Here is a 14022-nt window from a genome sequence, read left to right as displayed (position 1 = left end):
GCCAGCCGGGTGCAACCAGCTGGAGAAGAAAGGGGGAGGGGGGTTAAGTGGGGGCTGCTGGAGGCAGAGGGAGAAGCTCTTTTGGGCTGGGACTACAGAGGGGCCGCGAGCTCTGGGCCCTGGGCCGGACCCAGCTGGGCCAGGCTGTAACTTCCTGCTCTCGGTGCTAACCGAGGCCCGGCGCCTGTTCCAGCCCCTCCTCGCCCCTGCGGTCACCCGCTGGCTGAGTCCCTGCAGTGCAAGGAACCTGGGGGCGCCTGGCTCCCCTTGGGGCGTCTCTCTGCTGGACCCAGGGGGCTGCAGGCAGAGACCTCAGGATTCAGCCCTCACCCCCAGCTCCACGCTGGCAGAAGGGGGCGGGGGGGGAGGCTCCTCTCCTTCAGAGCTTGCAAAGCCCCCTCCCCACCACAGCACCCTGGGAAGCGGCCCTTGCCCTCCAGCCAGAGACACAGGTGCTAGGGGAAGACCCCCCCCAGCCCGCACCAGCACCGCTCAGCTCTGCACAAGCCCCCTCGCCTGGCAAGGAGACGGCAGCCCAGCCCCCCAGCCCCCCTTGACTAATAACCAGGGGTCCGAGCAAGCCGCTGGGCCCAGAAAACACAGATTTGGGGTTTGCAGAGAATCTGGACTTTTCACCTTTTGTGAGAGAATAAAAACATTCTGCAGCACCCCCGTACCCAAGCCTGCGGGATCCGGCCGAGGGCGCCCACCTGGGGCCAGGGCAACACACACAGCGAGTCAGCGTAACAGCAGAGAAATGCAGAGTCATGTTTATTGTGGGGTTATCATGGAAAACTAGGGTCCCTGGTCCTAACAGCACAGTCCTCCGCAGAGCTCCCCCGCCTTCACCCAGGGCCGGGGGCTGGAGGCACAGAGCAGGGACCTGCCCAGCGGGCCAGGGCCAGGGCCAGGGCCACCGGGACAGGTGGTTTCTCACTGGTGCCGACGCAGCCAGGGAAAGTGAGTCACATCATTTACCAGGTGCAAGAGAAGCAGAGGGGAAGCTGCCGTTGTGTAAACAGAGGAGCCACGTTCACACCACACCCTCCCCAGGACTCGCCCTGGTACCGGGCCCAGGCTGTGGGGCCAGAAGTTAATAAACCCAAACTGGAGAGTCAGACACTGGGCCTTGGGGGCGGGGAGGGCTGGACTATCCCCCCTCCCTTGTGAGTCCTTAAGGACAGGGGGAGGGGGAATAGGCAGAACAGAAGCTGAAGGGAGCTTCACGCTGACAGCCCCCCCCCCAGTCTCCTGGGACCCAGCCGTGGTCACCCTGCTCCTGAGCAGCCCAGGGCAGAGAGGGGGACACCCTGGCACAGCAGCAGCAACCGGCCCGGCTAGCCCCTCTGCCCCACCCCGGGTCTCCTCTCGCTCCAGCTACGCCTGGCACCCGGGAGTTGGGCCCAAGGAAGGGCCCCATGGCTGCCAGCCTGGCCAGGCGTGAAGCGCTCTCCTTGCTCCCGTACCTTTGGTGCCGGTCCAGGGCGTTTGCCATGGGACGAAGCAGGTGGAGGTCTCCACGCAGCAGCCCCCCCCCCCCCACCTTTTAACCCTGCTTCACGTGACCTGCACGTGGCAGATGCTGCCCTAGGGCCAGGCTGGAGCCCGCTGCCAGCGGCTCACCGGGCAGCAGGGAGGCCCCCTCCCCAGTAGAGCAGGTGCCGACTACCCCAGCAGGGCGTGTGCAGCCCAGGGGGCCTGCAGGGGCCCCGCGATCCCTCACAGGGGGACACAGGAGCCAGCCCCAGCTACACACACAGTAACGCCCACGTACGCAGGGGTCAGCGCAGAACGGGCGGTGGGGGTGGGCCTCGCCCTGCCCGTGAGACCCTCGCTCCGCCCTGGCCCTGCAGTGCTTCCAGCCCCCACCCAACCCCCCCTGCTGAGAGAGGAGCCCCCCAGGGCCATGGGGGGTGAAGCCTTTGCCCAGATTCCATGGGGCAGGGCGGCAGCAGAGCAGGGGGGTGCTGTGGCCCCAGGTGACGGGAGTGGAACCAGCACCCACCGCTGTGGGCAAAGCCAGCAGCCCAGCATGCAGAGTGCAAGCCGAGAGCCACCCCACGCCAGGCCCTCTACTCTACTGGGGGGCAAGGAGGGTCTGCTCCGAGCCCCGGGGCAGGCTGTGGGGGACTTAGCTAGCACAGGGCACTGTGCATACGGTTACCCCTCTGGCTTTGCAAACCCCTGACAGTCACCCTGACCTGCCAAGGCCCCTGAGGCACTGCCCCAGAGCAGAGAGGAGGGGTGGCTGGCCTCAGTCCCCTGCCCCAGTCGGGACCCCACAGCAAAGCTCCAGGGAACAGAGCAGTGGGGCCCACGCAGCCACCCAGTGCCATGGGCCGGCGGGGGGACTCAGCGACGCAGGATCCTGGCGCTCTCCTGCCCAGAGCAGCAGGGACAGGCAGCCGGAGACGCCCCCGCTGGGGGCTCCGCTCACTTGACGAGAACCTGGTTACACAACGAGCAAACGAACACCGTCTCCCTCTGGGCATCTGGGGCTGGAAGGAAAGGAGCTGTCAGAGATCCACCCCATTGCCCCCCCAGAAACCCAACCCCCATAGTCCCCCATCACTGCCCATCGCCCTTCTCAAAGACCCCCATCACCATCCAACCACCCCCAACACCAACCCCCATGCCCCATCACTGCACCCCCCACATCCCATCACTTCCATCCCGCCCAGAGACCCTCCCCATCATTCCCAGGTAGCAGAGACCTGTCCCCTCCCCAGCCTGCCCGAGATTGGCTGCACCATGGCCCCCAGCAGAGCCCCTCCCGCACCAGAGCGCAAAGGGAGAGGAGCCAGCAATCGCCGCTGCACGCTCCCAAGCGCTAGGGCGGCCCGGTGTCCGGTTTTGTCGAAAAGAGACTGGCAGCTGACCAGGCTGGTAAAAGTCTGGTCGGGGGGCAGCGGGGCTCAGGGAGGCTCCCTGCCAGCCCTGGCTCCGCACAGCTCCCAGAAGCCGCCGGCATGTCCGGCCCCTAGGCATAGGGGCAGCCACCGTGGCTCCACATGTGCCCCCAGCCCCGAGCACCAGCTCCGCAGCTCCCATTGGCTGGGAACCGTGGCCAATGGGAGCTGCGGGGACAGTGCCTGCAGGTACAGGCAGCATGCACTGCGCCTAGGGGCTGCGGGGACCTGGCGGCTGCTTTCAGGAGCGGCGCGGAGCCAGGGAGCTTCCCTTCCGCCGACTGGGAGCTGCACCCCGCACCCCTGCCCCAGGTTGGAACCCCCTCCCGCATGCCAAACCCCTCCGCCCCTGCCGAAGCCTGCAGCCCCTCCTGCCCCCCAACCCCCTGCCCCAGCCCAGAGCCCCCTCCTGCACCCCAAACCTCTCATCCCCCAGCTCCACCCCAGAGCCTGCAGCCCCAGCTGGAGCCCTCACCCTTCCTGCACCCCAACCCCGAGCCAGCCCAGTGAAAGCAAGTGAGGGTGGGGGAGAGCAAGCAATGGAGGGAGGGGGGTTGCAGGGGGGCCTCAAAGGGGCAGGGCAGGGGCGGGGCAAGGGAGCTGGTTTTCTGCAGTTAGAAAGTTGGTATCCCTACTTGAGCGCCGATGCACTGCTGCCACCCCACTGCCTGGGCGAGGCCGGGGCTGGAGTCGCCGGGAGGCCCCCCCCCAGTGCCCTGCCCCCCTCCCCACAGCGCCCCCTGCTGGGACAGGCCGGGGCTGGAGTCACCAGGAGGCCCCCCCCGCCAGTGCCCTGCCCCCCTCCCCACAGCGCCCCCTGCTGGGACAGGCCGGGGCTGGAGTCGCCAGGAGCAAGAGAGGCCCCCCCACCTGCACCCACTCACCTGTGGCTCCCATGGAGGATTTGGGGACTTTGTAGGAGCAGCAGCGGGAGCAGAAGCTGTTGCCGCAGTTACTGCAGCTCCGCTGGGGAGAGAGACGCCGGTCAGTGTGCAGCCCCCCCGGGGGGAAGGCAGGCGATTGCCTGTCGGGGGCAGGGCAGGGGTTGCTGGAGACTGTCCCCGGGGGGCTGTGACCCAAGGACCTGCTGAGGGCACCCAGGCTACGGAGATCGCCTGGCTCTGGCACCCACCTTGAGTGCCAAGGAAGGTCCCGCAGGGCCGAGCTGCCTGCAGGCTAACCGCTGTCCCTCGGACAGAGACGCGGCAGGCGGGGGGACGTGCCCCTCTGTCTGGGCACGGCACTATGGTCTGGCACAGCGGGCGCAGTCAGGGCACAGTGCGGGTCAGGCTGCAGGGGAGACCAGGGGGGGTCGTCCCAGCGTGGTGACGTCAACGCTACAAAGGGGCCGAGCTGGCGCTGCAGCATAGACACGCAGTCCAGCACGGAGCGTAGCCCACCTCCCCAAGCGGCAGCCCGACGCTGTCTACACCAGGGCCTAGGTCGGCAGGGGGGTGAATTTCACTCCCCAGACCATGCAGCTGGGGCCAGCTAATTCACCAGCAAAGACCTGACCTAAGACCAGTCCCTTTTCGCTGTCTGGGGTGCAGCTGAACCCAGGTGCGTGAGGACAAGAAGCCAGAGAGGGGCTCTCACCCAGCAGGGGCCAAGTGCGGGCTCTGGTGCCAGGGTCCTCACGTCCCATGGCTGGGCTCCTCCCTGACCCTAAACGTGGCTTATTCTCACACTGTCTCACCCCAGACCCTGCGGGGTCAGGCAAGCGGCAGCCTGGGCCAAGTGCCAGGCAGGGAACGGCGGCTGGGCCCTGTGGCGGGACACGCGGGGGATGGCGGGTGCCTGTCACTGACTGTCCGGAGAGCAAGGCCTGCAAGCAGCGCTGGTGCTGGCAGGTTCAAGGAGCCGACCCACGCACCAACAGCCCAGGGCACGGGGTGGCCAGGAGGCCCCACTACTGCCCAACTGAGCCAGCCAGGCCAGGGCCCAGAGAGACCCACAGCGGAGCTGGCAAGATGGGAGCGGGTGGGAAGCAGGCAGGACTCACCCTCTTCTTGAGCACGGAGAAGGTGGCTGCGCAGCGGGTGCAGCTCCCTAGAGGAGACAGAGCGAGGGGTCAGGCTGGGCACTGCCTGGGGCTGAACCGCCTGCAGCAGGGGGGATGTGGGAACTCAGCCTGGCCCAGTCCCTGCGCCCCAGGGGCCAAGGCAATGCCCTGGCCCAAGGCAGCCTCAGCGCAGAGACCAGCTTCTCTGCTGTCTGCACAGCCTCCCCCGGAGCTGCCTGGCGCTCCTGGGAATGCCCCGGCTCTGGAAGCAGCAGCCGCCCGCACCCTGAGCTCCCACGGCCACGTGCCCGTTGCTGTCGCCCAGGAGAGTGGGGACCCAGCTCGGAGCCCCAGGTCCAGGCCAGCAGGAGCCCTGGCTCAGGGGATCTCCCGGGGGCTCCAGCCTGGCTGCAGAGGCCAGAGCTCCAGCTGGCAGGGCCCTGCAGGGGGCACCAAGCATCCCTCTGGCAGCCTGGGCTGTGGGCTCCCATTACCCATGGGGGAGCCCCCCACTGCCCACAGCATGGCTCAGGGCCGGGCCGACCTGGCACCCAGACAGCAAAACCCAGCCAGTGCCCATCCCCAGCTCCCCCGGGGCAGCAACAGCCCGCCACCCCCAGCCCAGCCCCGCCCCTGACAGACACAGGCAGGGGAGGGGCTGTCTCACCAAGCCGGCGTTCGGCAGCCCCTCCTGCCAGGCTGGCACTCAGCTGCGCCCCCCTGCCCTGCCGGCGTTCACCAGCCCACCCCCCCCTCCCCCACGCCACCCCTACCGAAGTTATTGCTGGGATAGCGCTTGCGCAGCCGCTCGGTCAGCCGCGACACCTTGCTGCGGATCACCTCGTTCTTGCTCATGACGCTGCTGTCCGGGAGGCCGATGTCGAACTCGGCGGAGCACTGGGAGACGTCGTCGTCCTCCTGCCGGAGAGCCCAACTCAGCCGGGGGCTGCTCCCTGGGGACCCGGCTGGGCACAGAGCTCGCCCTGACCGAGCCTCCCGCGGCCACGGGGCAGGAGCTGGTGGGGGCGCTCGGCCTGGTTCCGCTCCAGGGACACAAGGGCCGCGCTCTGCAGGTGCCACCCCCATCCCCAGCACCCGGCCGAGCGCCAGCCCCGCCTGGTACTCACCATGGCCAGCGCCTGGGTCTCCTTCTCCCGCCGCGTGGAGAGAAGAGAGGAGACGCAGTAGCAACAGAACGCCCAGTGTCAGGCCCCCCCCCGCCCCCGTCTGGGACAGCCATGGACCCCCAGCTTCTCCCCGAGGCAGAGACGGCAGCACTAGGCTCTGCCTGCCTGGCACACGGGCAGCACGTGCCAGGGCGTGGGGAAGGGCCGGGAGCAGGACCCCCCCCCACATCCAGCCCCTCTCATTCTAAGGGGGAAAGTGAGAATCCCTGTCCGGCTCTCACTCACCGGTGCCCTCCAGTGGCCGCCCAAGGGGGTACACCGCTCAACGCAATGCCCACCTGCACCCAGGTGTGTGGGGAGCCCCCCACCCTCACCCGCCCCGCTGGGTACGCACCTCAATAGCGTCTTTAAACTCCTCGTCAGGCTCTGCCTCCTCTGCTTCCTCCACGCTGCCGGGCGTGAGGTCCTGCCAGGATACAGGCCCAGTCACTATGGCCCTGCCCTCCCGGGGAGGGAGCGGCAGGGGCAGCCCAGGGAAGCCAGGGCCGTGGGCAGGGCCCCGGGCAGCACAGGGACCAGGCTCCGGATGGGGGCCGGGAAGCAGCTCACCTCGGTGCTCGTGGGCGTGGGGGTCCGATCCACCAGGGAGCTGCCCCCCTCTGCTCCTGCGTCGGGCTCCGCCGGCTCCAGGGTGCTGGCGAGGGGCTTGGGGCCGAGGCGTTGCTCCATCGCAGCCTTGAGCTCCAGCAGCACTGGGGAGAGAGGGGGCGTCGGGGCGGGACACACCTGGAGCATGCCAGCCTCCCCCAGGCGGGGCCCAGAGCTCCCACCCCGAGGCAGGGCCCAGCCCAGCCATCATCCAGGCCCTAGCAGCAGTTCCCATGGTGCCGAGGGGCAGCCGCTGCCCCTCCTGCCCCGCAGCGCACAGGGGCTGGCTGGGACAGCAGGGCCCCACCCAGACCTGCCATTCCACGTGCAGGCAGCCCTCCCCCGGCAGAGTCCCGGCTAGCACTCACTCCCGCCACCAGCTCCCCGACTCAGGGAGGGGACCCGGGGAGATGCTCGGTCTCTCTGGGCCACGGATCTGGTCGGTACCGGGGCAGCCCAGGGGCCGATCCTGCGGTGAGGGGCCAAGCGAGTCCCTAGCTTGGCAGAGGGGACAGGATGGCATCTCGGGCGCTAGTGGTCTGAGCCCAGGGCCAGCGGCTGCCCTCACACCGACCTCGTTGGGTGCCAGGCTGCGGCGTCACCCCCTGAAGGACCAAGCAGCAGCTACTGCCACAGCCAGGATCCTTGGACCAAAGGGGCAGCGGGAACCTGGAACAGAGGGCACAGGGGACCCCAGAGCAGAGGGGCAGCGGGGAGGATGGCAGCAGGGATGAACCTGGCAGCTGTAGCTATGGGAAGAGTCAGACCCAGGGGGAACCTGCATGGGCCCAGCCAGGAGGGGGGTGCTTGTGGGTCTCCAGTTGGCACTTGTCCCCTGGCAGCCAGTCAGACCCACTGCTGCCCCCAGAGCCCATGGGCGCCCTCGGGGGGCTCTCACCTCGGTAGAACTCGGCGTTCCCCAGGAAGAGGGTGCTGTTGAGCAGGGCGAGGACCCAGCAGAAGGGCAGCAAGTACAGGACACAGAGGGAGCCCAGCAGCGCCCCATAGAACCTGGGCAAGGAGGGTACAGGGCTCAGGATAGCAGGAGCGCCTTGGCCACACGCCTAGCTTACGCACCCCGTGCCACGCGTACGCAGCCCCCAGCACCTCTCCCACCGTTCCACGTACCCAGCGTATGTACCTCCCCCATGTCCCCAGGCCGTGTCTCCACAGTGTACACCCCCACCCTCGCACAGGCTGTCACAACCATCCCCCTACAGCTGCATAGAATCATAGAATATCAGGGTTGGAAGGGACCTCAGGAGGTCATCTAGTCCAACCCCCTGCTCAAAGCAAGACCAATCCCCAACTAAATCATCCCAGCCAGGGCTTTGTCAAGCCTGACCCTGAAAACCTCTAAGGAAGGAGATTCCACCCCCTCCCCAGGTAACGCATTCCAGTGCTTCACCACCCTCCTAGTGAAAGTTTTTCCTAATATCCAACCTAAATCTCCCCCACTGCAACGTGAGACCATTACTCCTTGTTCTGTCATCTGCTACCACTTGAGAACAGTCTAGAGCCATCCTCTTTGGAACCCCCTTTCAGGTAGTTGAAAGCAGCTACCAAATCCCCCCTCATTCTTCTCTTCTGAAGACTAAACATCCCCAGTTCCCTCAGCCTCTCCTCATAAGTCATGTGTTCCAGACCCCTAATCATTTTTGTTGCCCTCCGCTGGACTCTTTCCAATTTTTCCACATCCTTCTTGTAGTGTGGGGCCCAAAACTGGACACAGTACTCCAGATGAGGCCTCACCAGTGTCGAATAGAGGGGAATGATCACGTCCCTCGATCTGCTGGCAATGCCCCTACATATACATCCCAAAATGCCATTGGCCTTCTTGGCAACAAGGGCACACTGCTGACTCATATCCAGCTTCTCGTCCACTGTAACCCCTAGGTCCTTTTCTGCAGAACTGCTGCCAAGCCACTCGGTCCCTAGTCTGTAGCGGTGCATGGGATTCTTCCATCCTAAGTGCAGGACCCTGCACTTGTCCTTGTTGAACCTCATCAGATTTCTTTTGGCCCAATCCTCCAATTTGTCTAGGTCCCTCTGTATCCTATCCCTACCCTCCAGCGTATCTACCTCTCCTCCCAGTTTAGTGTCATCTGCAAACTTGCTGAGGGTGCAATCCACACCATCCTCCAGATCATTTATGAAGATATTGAACAAAACCGGCCCCAGGACCGACCCCTGGGGCACTCCACTTGACACCGGCTGCCAACTAGACATGGAGCCATTGATCACTACGCGTTGAGCCCGACAATCTAGCCAGCTTTCTATCCGCCTTCTAGTCCATTCATCCAGCCCATACTTCTTTAACTTGTTGGCAAGAATACTGTGGGAGACAGTGTCAAAAGCTTTGCTAAAGTCAAGGAACAACACGTCCACCGCTTTCCCCTCATCCACAGAGCCAGTTATCTCATCATAGAAGGCAATTAGATTAGTCAGGCATGACTTGCCCTTGGTGAATCCATGCTGACTGTTCCTGATCACTTTCCTCTCCTCTAAGTGCTTCAGAATTGATTCCTTGAGGACCTGCTCCATGACTCTTCCATGCCCAGAGTCCACCCCCACCCCCCGAAACACAGGGGAGCCAACCTGGACACCTCCCTTCCTCCCAGACACACTGGGCACCAGGTGCCTGGCTCACTGGCTGGGTTTGCAACCTCTCCGGGGGTCCCCAGCCAGCCCCTGCAGCAGAAAGGACCAGAGGAGAAAGCCCCTGGGGGCGGGGGGGGGGGGGAGGGGCAGACTCACTGGGACGACAGGGCGGGGGTCTCCCAGTGCAGCACACGGTACGCCCCCTCGCAGGCATAGCACAGCCAGCTCAGGAAGCCCTCCAGGTGGATCAGGCTGGGGAAGAAACGGGAGCATCAGGGGGTGCCCACCCCGGGCATGTACCCAGCCACCCAGGCCATGGATTCACCCCACCCCACGTAGGACACGCGTCCCATCCTCCCCAGCGGGGCCCACAGCCAGGAACTGAACCCAGCCCCTGCCTGTCGCTGAGCTGGGCAGCCCCTCGCCTGCGCCGGGCCCAGCAGCACAGGGGCACCTTGCAGGGCTCCTGGGGACTGTCTCAGCCTGACACAGCCAGGAAGGGCCAGGCCGGGGGCACCGCTAGGCTCAGCAAATGCTGGGACTATAGAGACAGCCCTGGGGCTGCCCCACTGCTCAGAGCCAGAGGCTGCCGAGCAGGGCCCAGCCACCCCAGGACCTGTCTGGCGGGGACCCTGCCCAGTGGCGGGCAGTTACGGAACGGAGTCATCGAATATCAGAGACCTCGGGAGGTTCTAGTCCAACCCCCTGCTCAAAGCAGGACCAATCCCCAACTAAACCATCCCAGCCAGGACTTGGTCAAGCCAGGCCTTAAAAACCTCTAAGGAAGGAGATTCTACCACCTCCCTAGGTGTGAGGAAGTGGGGGAGATTCCTGGTTTCCTTGCTTCCTAGGGGTTCCCCCCCCCCCTTGGTTTTCCTATGGTTTGCATGCAGAGGGAGTGGGACTCAGTTTCCCTGGGGGTTACCGGTTTAACAAGGTGACGGAAGAGGGAGCTTGTTGTTCCAGAGGACCAGCCAGGGAACTGAGGACCCCGGCCGATGGCCTGGTGACCCGGGGGCCCCGCTCAGTGGCAGCTGGTTCTGGCCAGCAGGAGAACAAGGGCTGTGAAGAGAGAAGCCCCAGGACCCGAGGGCAGACGAGAGGAGAGGGGTCCAGGCGACCCTGTTTACGACCCTGTTTACCTGGAAAGAAGACAATGGACAGAGGGGGCTTGGGGCCGGTGCTAACAGATGCCCAGCAGGGAAGCAGGGGAGCTCTGGGCTGGAGGGAGGGAGCAGGCAGAGCCCCCCTGGGTGCAGGGAGACTTGGATGTCCTGTGCTGAGGGAGGCCAGGCCTCAGGTCCTGAGAGTTTCCTGGGCTGTGTTCAACGCTCAATAAACCTCCTGTTTTATGCTGGCTGAGAGTCGCTCCGGTGTAGAGAACAGGGGGAATCGTCCCCTTTGTGGGGTGGAGGCCCTGGGGGGTCCAGAGTGAGGGGACAACCCGAGGGGGCCCACAGCAGAGACAGGGGTGCTAAAGCTCCGAGAGGTGTGGATCCAGGAGGAGGAGGGGCTTAACCCCGAGAAAGAGTGGGCCCCCTAGAAGGGCTGTCTCACTGAAAGGGCACCCTGCCACGGACCACACGGGGCCAAGAGTGGGCACGATCGGTGATTCCGTGACACTAGGTAACCATTCCAGTGCTTCAGCACCCTCCTCATGAAATAGGGTTTCCTAATATCCAACCTAGACCTCCCACACCGCAACTTGAGACCATTGCTCCTCGTTCTGTCATCTGCCACCACTGAGAACAGCCGAGCTCCATCTTCTTTGGAACCCCCCTCCAGGTAGTTGAAGGCTGCTATCAAATCCCCCCTCACTCTTCTCTTCTGCAGACTAAATAACCCCAGTTCTCTCAGCCTCTCCCTGCCTCCACTCCACAGGCCTGAGCCCTGGCGGGGAGGGGTGGGGGTGTCGGGTGTCTCACCCCCAAGCTGGAGTCCCTGAGAGCCCTGCCCGGCCACGCCCCACCCCACCCCGTAGGGCCCTGCCCCACCCCACCCTGTAGGGCCCCAGCACTTACAATCTCTTCACCTCAGTGACGGCTTCATGCCGCGCCAGCCGCACCTGCTGCAGGTCCTCGCGCCGGACGCTGTGGTACCTCTGGCGGGCCAGCTCCGGCGCCGGCCGGCGGGCCCGGCAGGCCTCCTGCAGGTAGCCCAGCAGGGCGGGCACCAGGACCAGCAGTGCGCACAGCGAGAACCAGGCAGCTGGAAGAGCCAGGCCACATCAGGGCCCCCAGGCCGGAGCAGAACCGGCCACACTCCCAGCTGTGCCCCAGGGCATGAGCCAGTTCCAGCCCCATGCTTGCAGCCCCTCCCCTCAGCCATGCTCACCTGCCCAGCCCCCCACCCATCCCGCCCCCTGCCACCCCACCACCAGCCTACTCCCCATCCCCCACCCACCTGCCAGGACATCCCCTGCCCCACCAGCCTGCTCCCCATCCCCAGCCCCCGCCGCCAGGACATCCCCTGCCCCACCAGCCTGCTCCCCATCCCCAGCCCCCGCCGCCCCGTCCTCCCCCGCACCAGCCTGCTCCCCATCCCCAGCCCCCGCCACCCCGTCCTCCCCCCCACCAGCCTGCTCCCCATCCCCAGCCCCCGCCACCCCGTCCTCCCCTGCCCCACCAGCCTGCTCCCCAGCCCCAGCCACCCCGTCCTCCCCCCCACCAGCCTGCTCCCCAGCCCCAGCCCCCGCCACCCCGTCCTCCCCTGCCCCACCAGCCTGCTCCCCAGCCCCAGCCCCCGCCACCCCGTCCTCCCCCCCACCAGCCTGCTCCCCATCCCCGCCACCACGTCCCCACCCCCCCCGTGACCCCTCACCTTCAGTCAGGGTGAGCAGCAAGAAGTTGAGGCCCAGGCAGGTGAGCAGCGAGCACAGAGGCATCTGCCACCTGCAGGGCAGAGCCCAGGTTAGTGGCTGCCACCCGTGCCGGAGCCAGAGGCAGCCCCCCACCCGCAGGCGATGCCGAGAGCCCGGGCACAGCCCCTACCTTAGCAGGAAGTGGATCCCCTCCCAGGCGTCCCCCAGGGGCTCCAGGTACATCTCCAGCCGCTTGGAGGACAGGACCAGGCTGAAGAGGTCGAAGGCCGGGGACTTGGGGGGGCCGGGCGACTCCATCTGGGCATCGGGCTGGGCAGGGCCCCCCTCCAGTCCCTGCCCCGCAGCCTCGCGCTCCGTCACCTGCATGCTGCACACAGGAGTCAGCCCCCGCCGCCGGCCCGGGCCGCGCTGCCCGCCGGGGGTGCCGGGGGGAGACACTCGGGGGCTGCGGGACGCGGGCGGTTCCGGGGCAGGGCGCCCCCGGGCCCCCCGTGGGGGGAGCACCCTGCAGAGGGGGCCATGGCCCGGGGCAGCCAGCCGGGCAGAGCCAGCCCAGGGGCGCAGGAGGCAGCCCCCCGGCCGAGGGGCAGAGGGACTCGGGCACCGCCCTGGCGGCAGCCCCCCCGCAGCCCCCGCCGCGCGCGCACGAGACAGGCCCGAGGCGGCCGCAGCCCAGAGCCCCCCTGCCAGGGGGGAGGCCCCCCCCCAGCCCCACGGCGGCCTGGAGACCGAGCTCCCGGGTCCGGAGCGGGGTCGGCTCCGCGGGCGGGAGACCAGACAGGGGGCCGGGGCCAGGGCCGGTGCCCGCCGCGTCTTGGGGGCCGGGGGTCCCACACCCCGTCAGCCCCCTGCCAGCCCCGCCCCCTCCTCCCGGCCCGCCGGTGCCCCCCCTGCCAGCCCCCCCCACTCCCGGCCCGCCGCCCCCTGCCAGCCCCGCCCCCTCCTCCCGGCCCCGCCGCCCCCGCCGGTGCCCCCCAGACTCGGGGGGGGGCGGGCCCTCTCACCTGGCCGGAGCCCCCGGCCGGGCCCCGCCCTGGGACCGCAGCGTCCGCTTCCGGGGCCAGCGCCGGGACTGGCGGCGCTGCTTCCTCAGCACGTGACCCGCCGGACCCGCCCATTGCCCCCGACAGCCAATCGGGAGCGCGGGGGCGGGTCTTGCCAGGAGGCCCCGCCCCCGCTACCAGGCCAGGCCCCGCCCCGGGAGCCCAGACCGACCCGCCCCCTCCCGGGCCCTGGCCCCGCCCCCCACTGCCCGGCCCCGCCCCGGGAGCCCAGACTGACTCCGCCCCCTCCCAGCCCCTGCCCCCCCACTCCCAGGCCAGGCCCCGCCCCCAGAGCCCAGACCGACCCGCCCCCTCCCAGGCCCTGGCCCCGCCCCCCACTGCCGAAAGCGTGGGGTGGGACCCCTGGCGGGGCATGGCGGCAGGTGCGGGGGCGGCGAGTGGCGACGCCAGCCCGGCACTGGGGGCAGCGGGCGGGCTCCGGCGGCTCCCCGCGTGGGCGGGCAGCGCAGGGGCGCGAACCCCCGGTGGGGGCCGCAGGGGCGGGCGCTGGGGGCTGTGGGCAGGGGGTCTGGGGCCAGCCCTGAGCGGCTGGGGGTCCTTGGGCCGGCCCCGGGCGCCAGTGGGGGGGGAGGAGGGCTCGGGCTCGGGCTGGCCCCCCACAGGCGGGGGCCGCGGGCAGGCGCAGAGGTGTCCCCGCTCCCTTTGGGGAAATACCGGCCCCCGTGAATGGTTCCAGCGCCGAGCGCAGGGCGAGCCCGCCGGCAGAGCACAGGGCTCGGGGCGGGGTCACATGCGGGTTTGGGGCGGAGGGATTCAGGGTTATAGGGGACAGGGGAATCTTCGGGGAAAGGAGGAGCCTGAGCAGAAAGGACGGGCTCCACCTAAACCAAGCCGGACCCAGATCGCTGGC

At 67.6% G+C, this 14022-nt stretch overlaps 1 protein-coding gene across 3 annotated transcripts; it reads right to left on the bottom strand.

The window, feature by feature from the left end:
- Positions 1-744: 744 nt before the first annotated feature.
- On the bottom strand, positions 745-13246 carry ZFYVE27 (zinc finger FYVE-type containing 27). Of its 3 annotated transcripts, none has more exons than XM_037905068.2 (12): positions 13113-13246; positions 12278-12475; positions 12108-12178; positions 11309-11495; positions 9444-9539; positions 7585-7697; positions 6648-6790; positions 6433-6504; positions 5685-5829; positions 4912-4958; positions 3794-3875; positions 745-2498 (listed from the first exon to the last, which is right to left on the bottom strand). In XM_037905068.2, the coding sequence occupies exons 2-12, from the start codon at positions 12472-12474 to the stop codon at positions 2434-2436; spliced, it is 1218 nt and encodes a 405-aa protein (XP_037760996.1). In that variant the 5' UTR covers position 12475; positions 13113-13246; the 3' UTR covers positions 745-2433. The 3 variants fall into 3 exon arrangements, with proteins under 3 accessions (XP_037760996.1, XP_043407539.1, XP_037760997.1); XM_043551604.1 differs by having other exon boundaries at positions 12278-12527; positions 13130-13213; XM_037905069.1 differs by lacking the exon at positions 12278-12475 and having other exon boundaries at positions 13113-13219.
- Positions 13247-14022: the final 776 nt, after the last annotated feature.

The sequence above is a fragment of the Chelonia mydas genome, chromosome 7, assembly GCF_015237465.2.
Source record: "Chelonia mydas isolate rCheMyd1 chromosome 7, rCheMyd1.pri.v2, whole genome shotgun sequence".
Taxonomy (NCBI): domain Eukaryota; kingdom Metazoa; phylum Chordata; order Testudines; family Cheloniidae; genus Chelonia; species Chelonia mydas.
The sequence above is the reverse complement of the archived record's forward strand: the minus strand, read 5'-3'. Positions and strand labels throughout refer to the sequence as shown.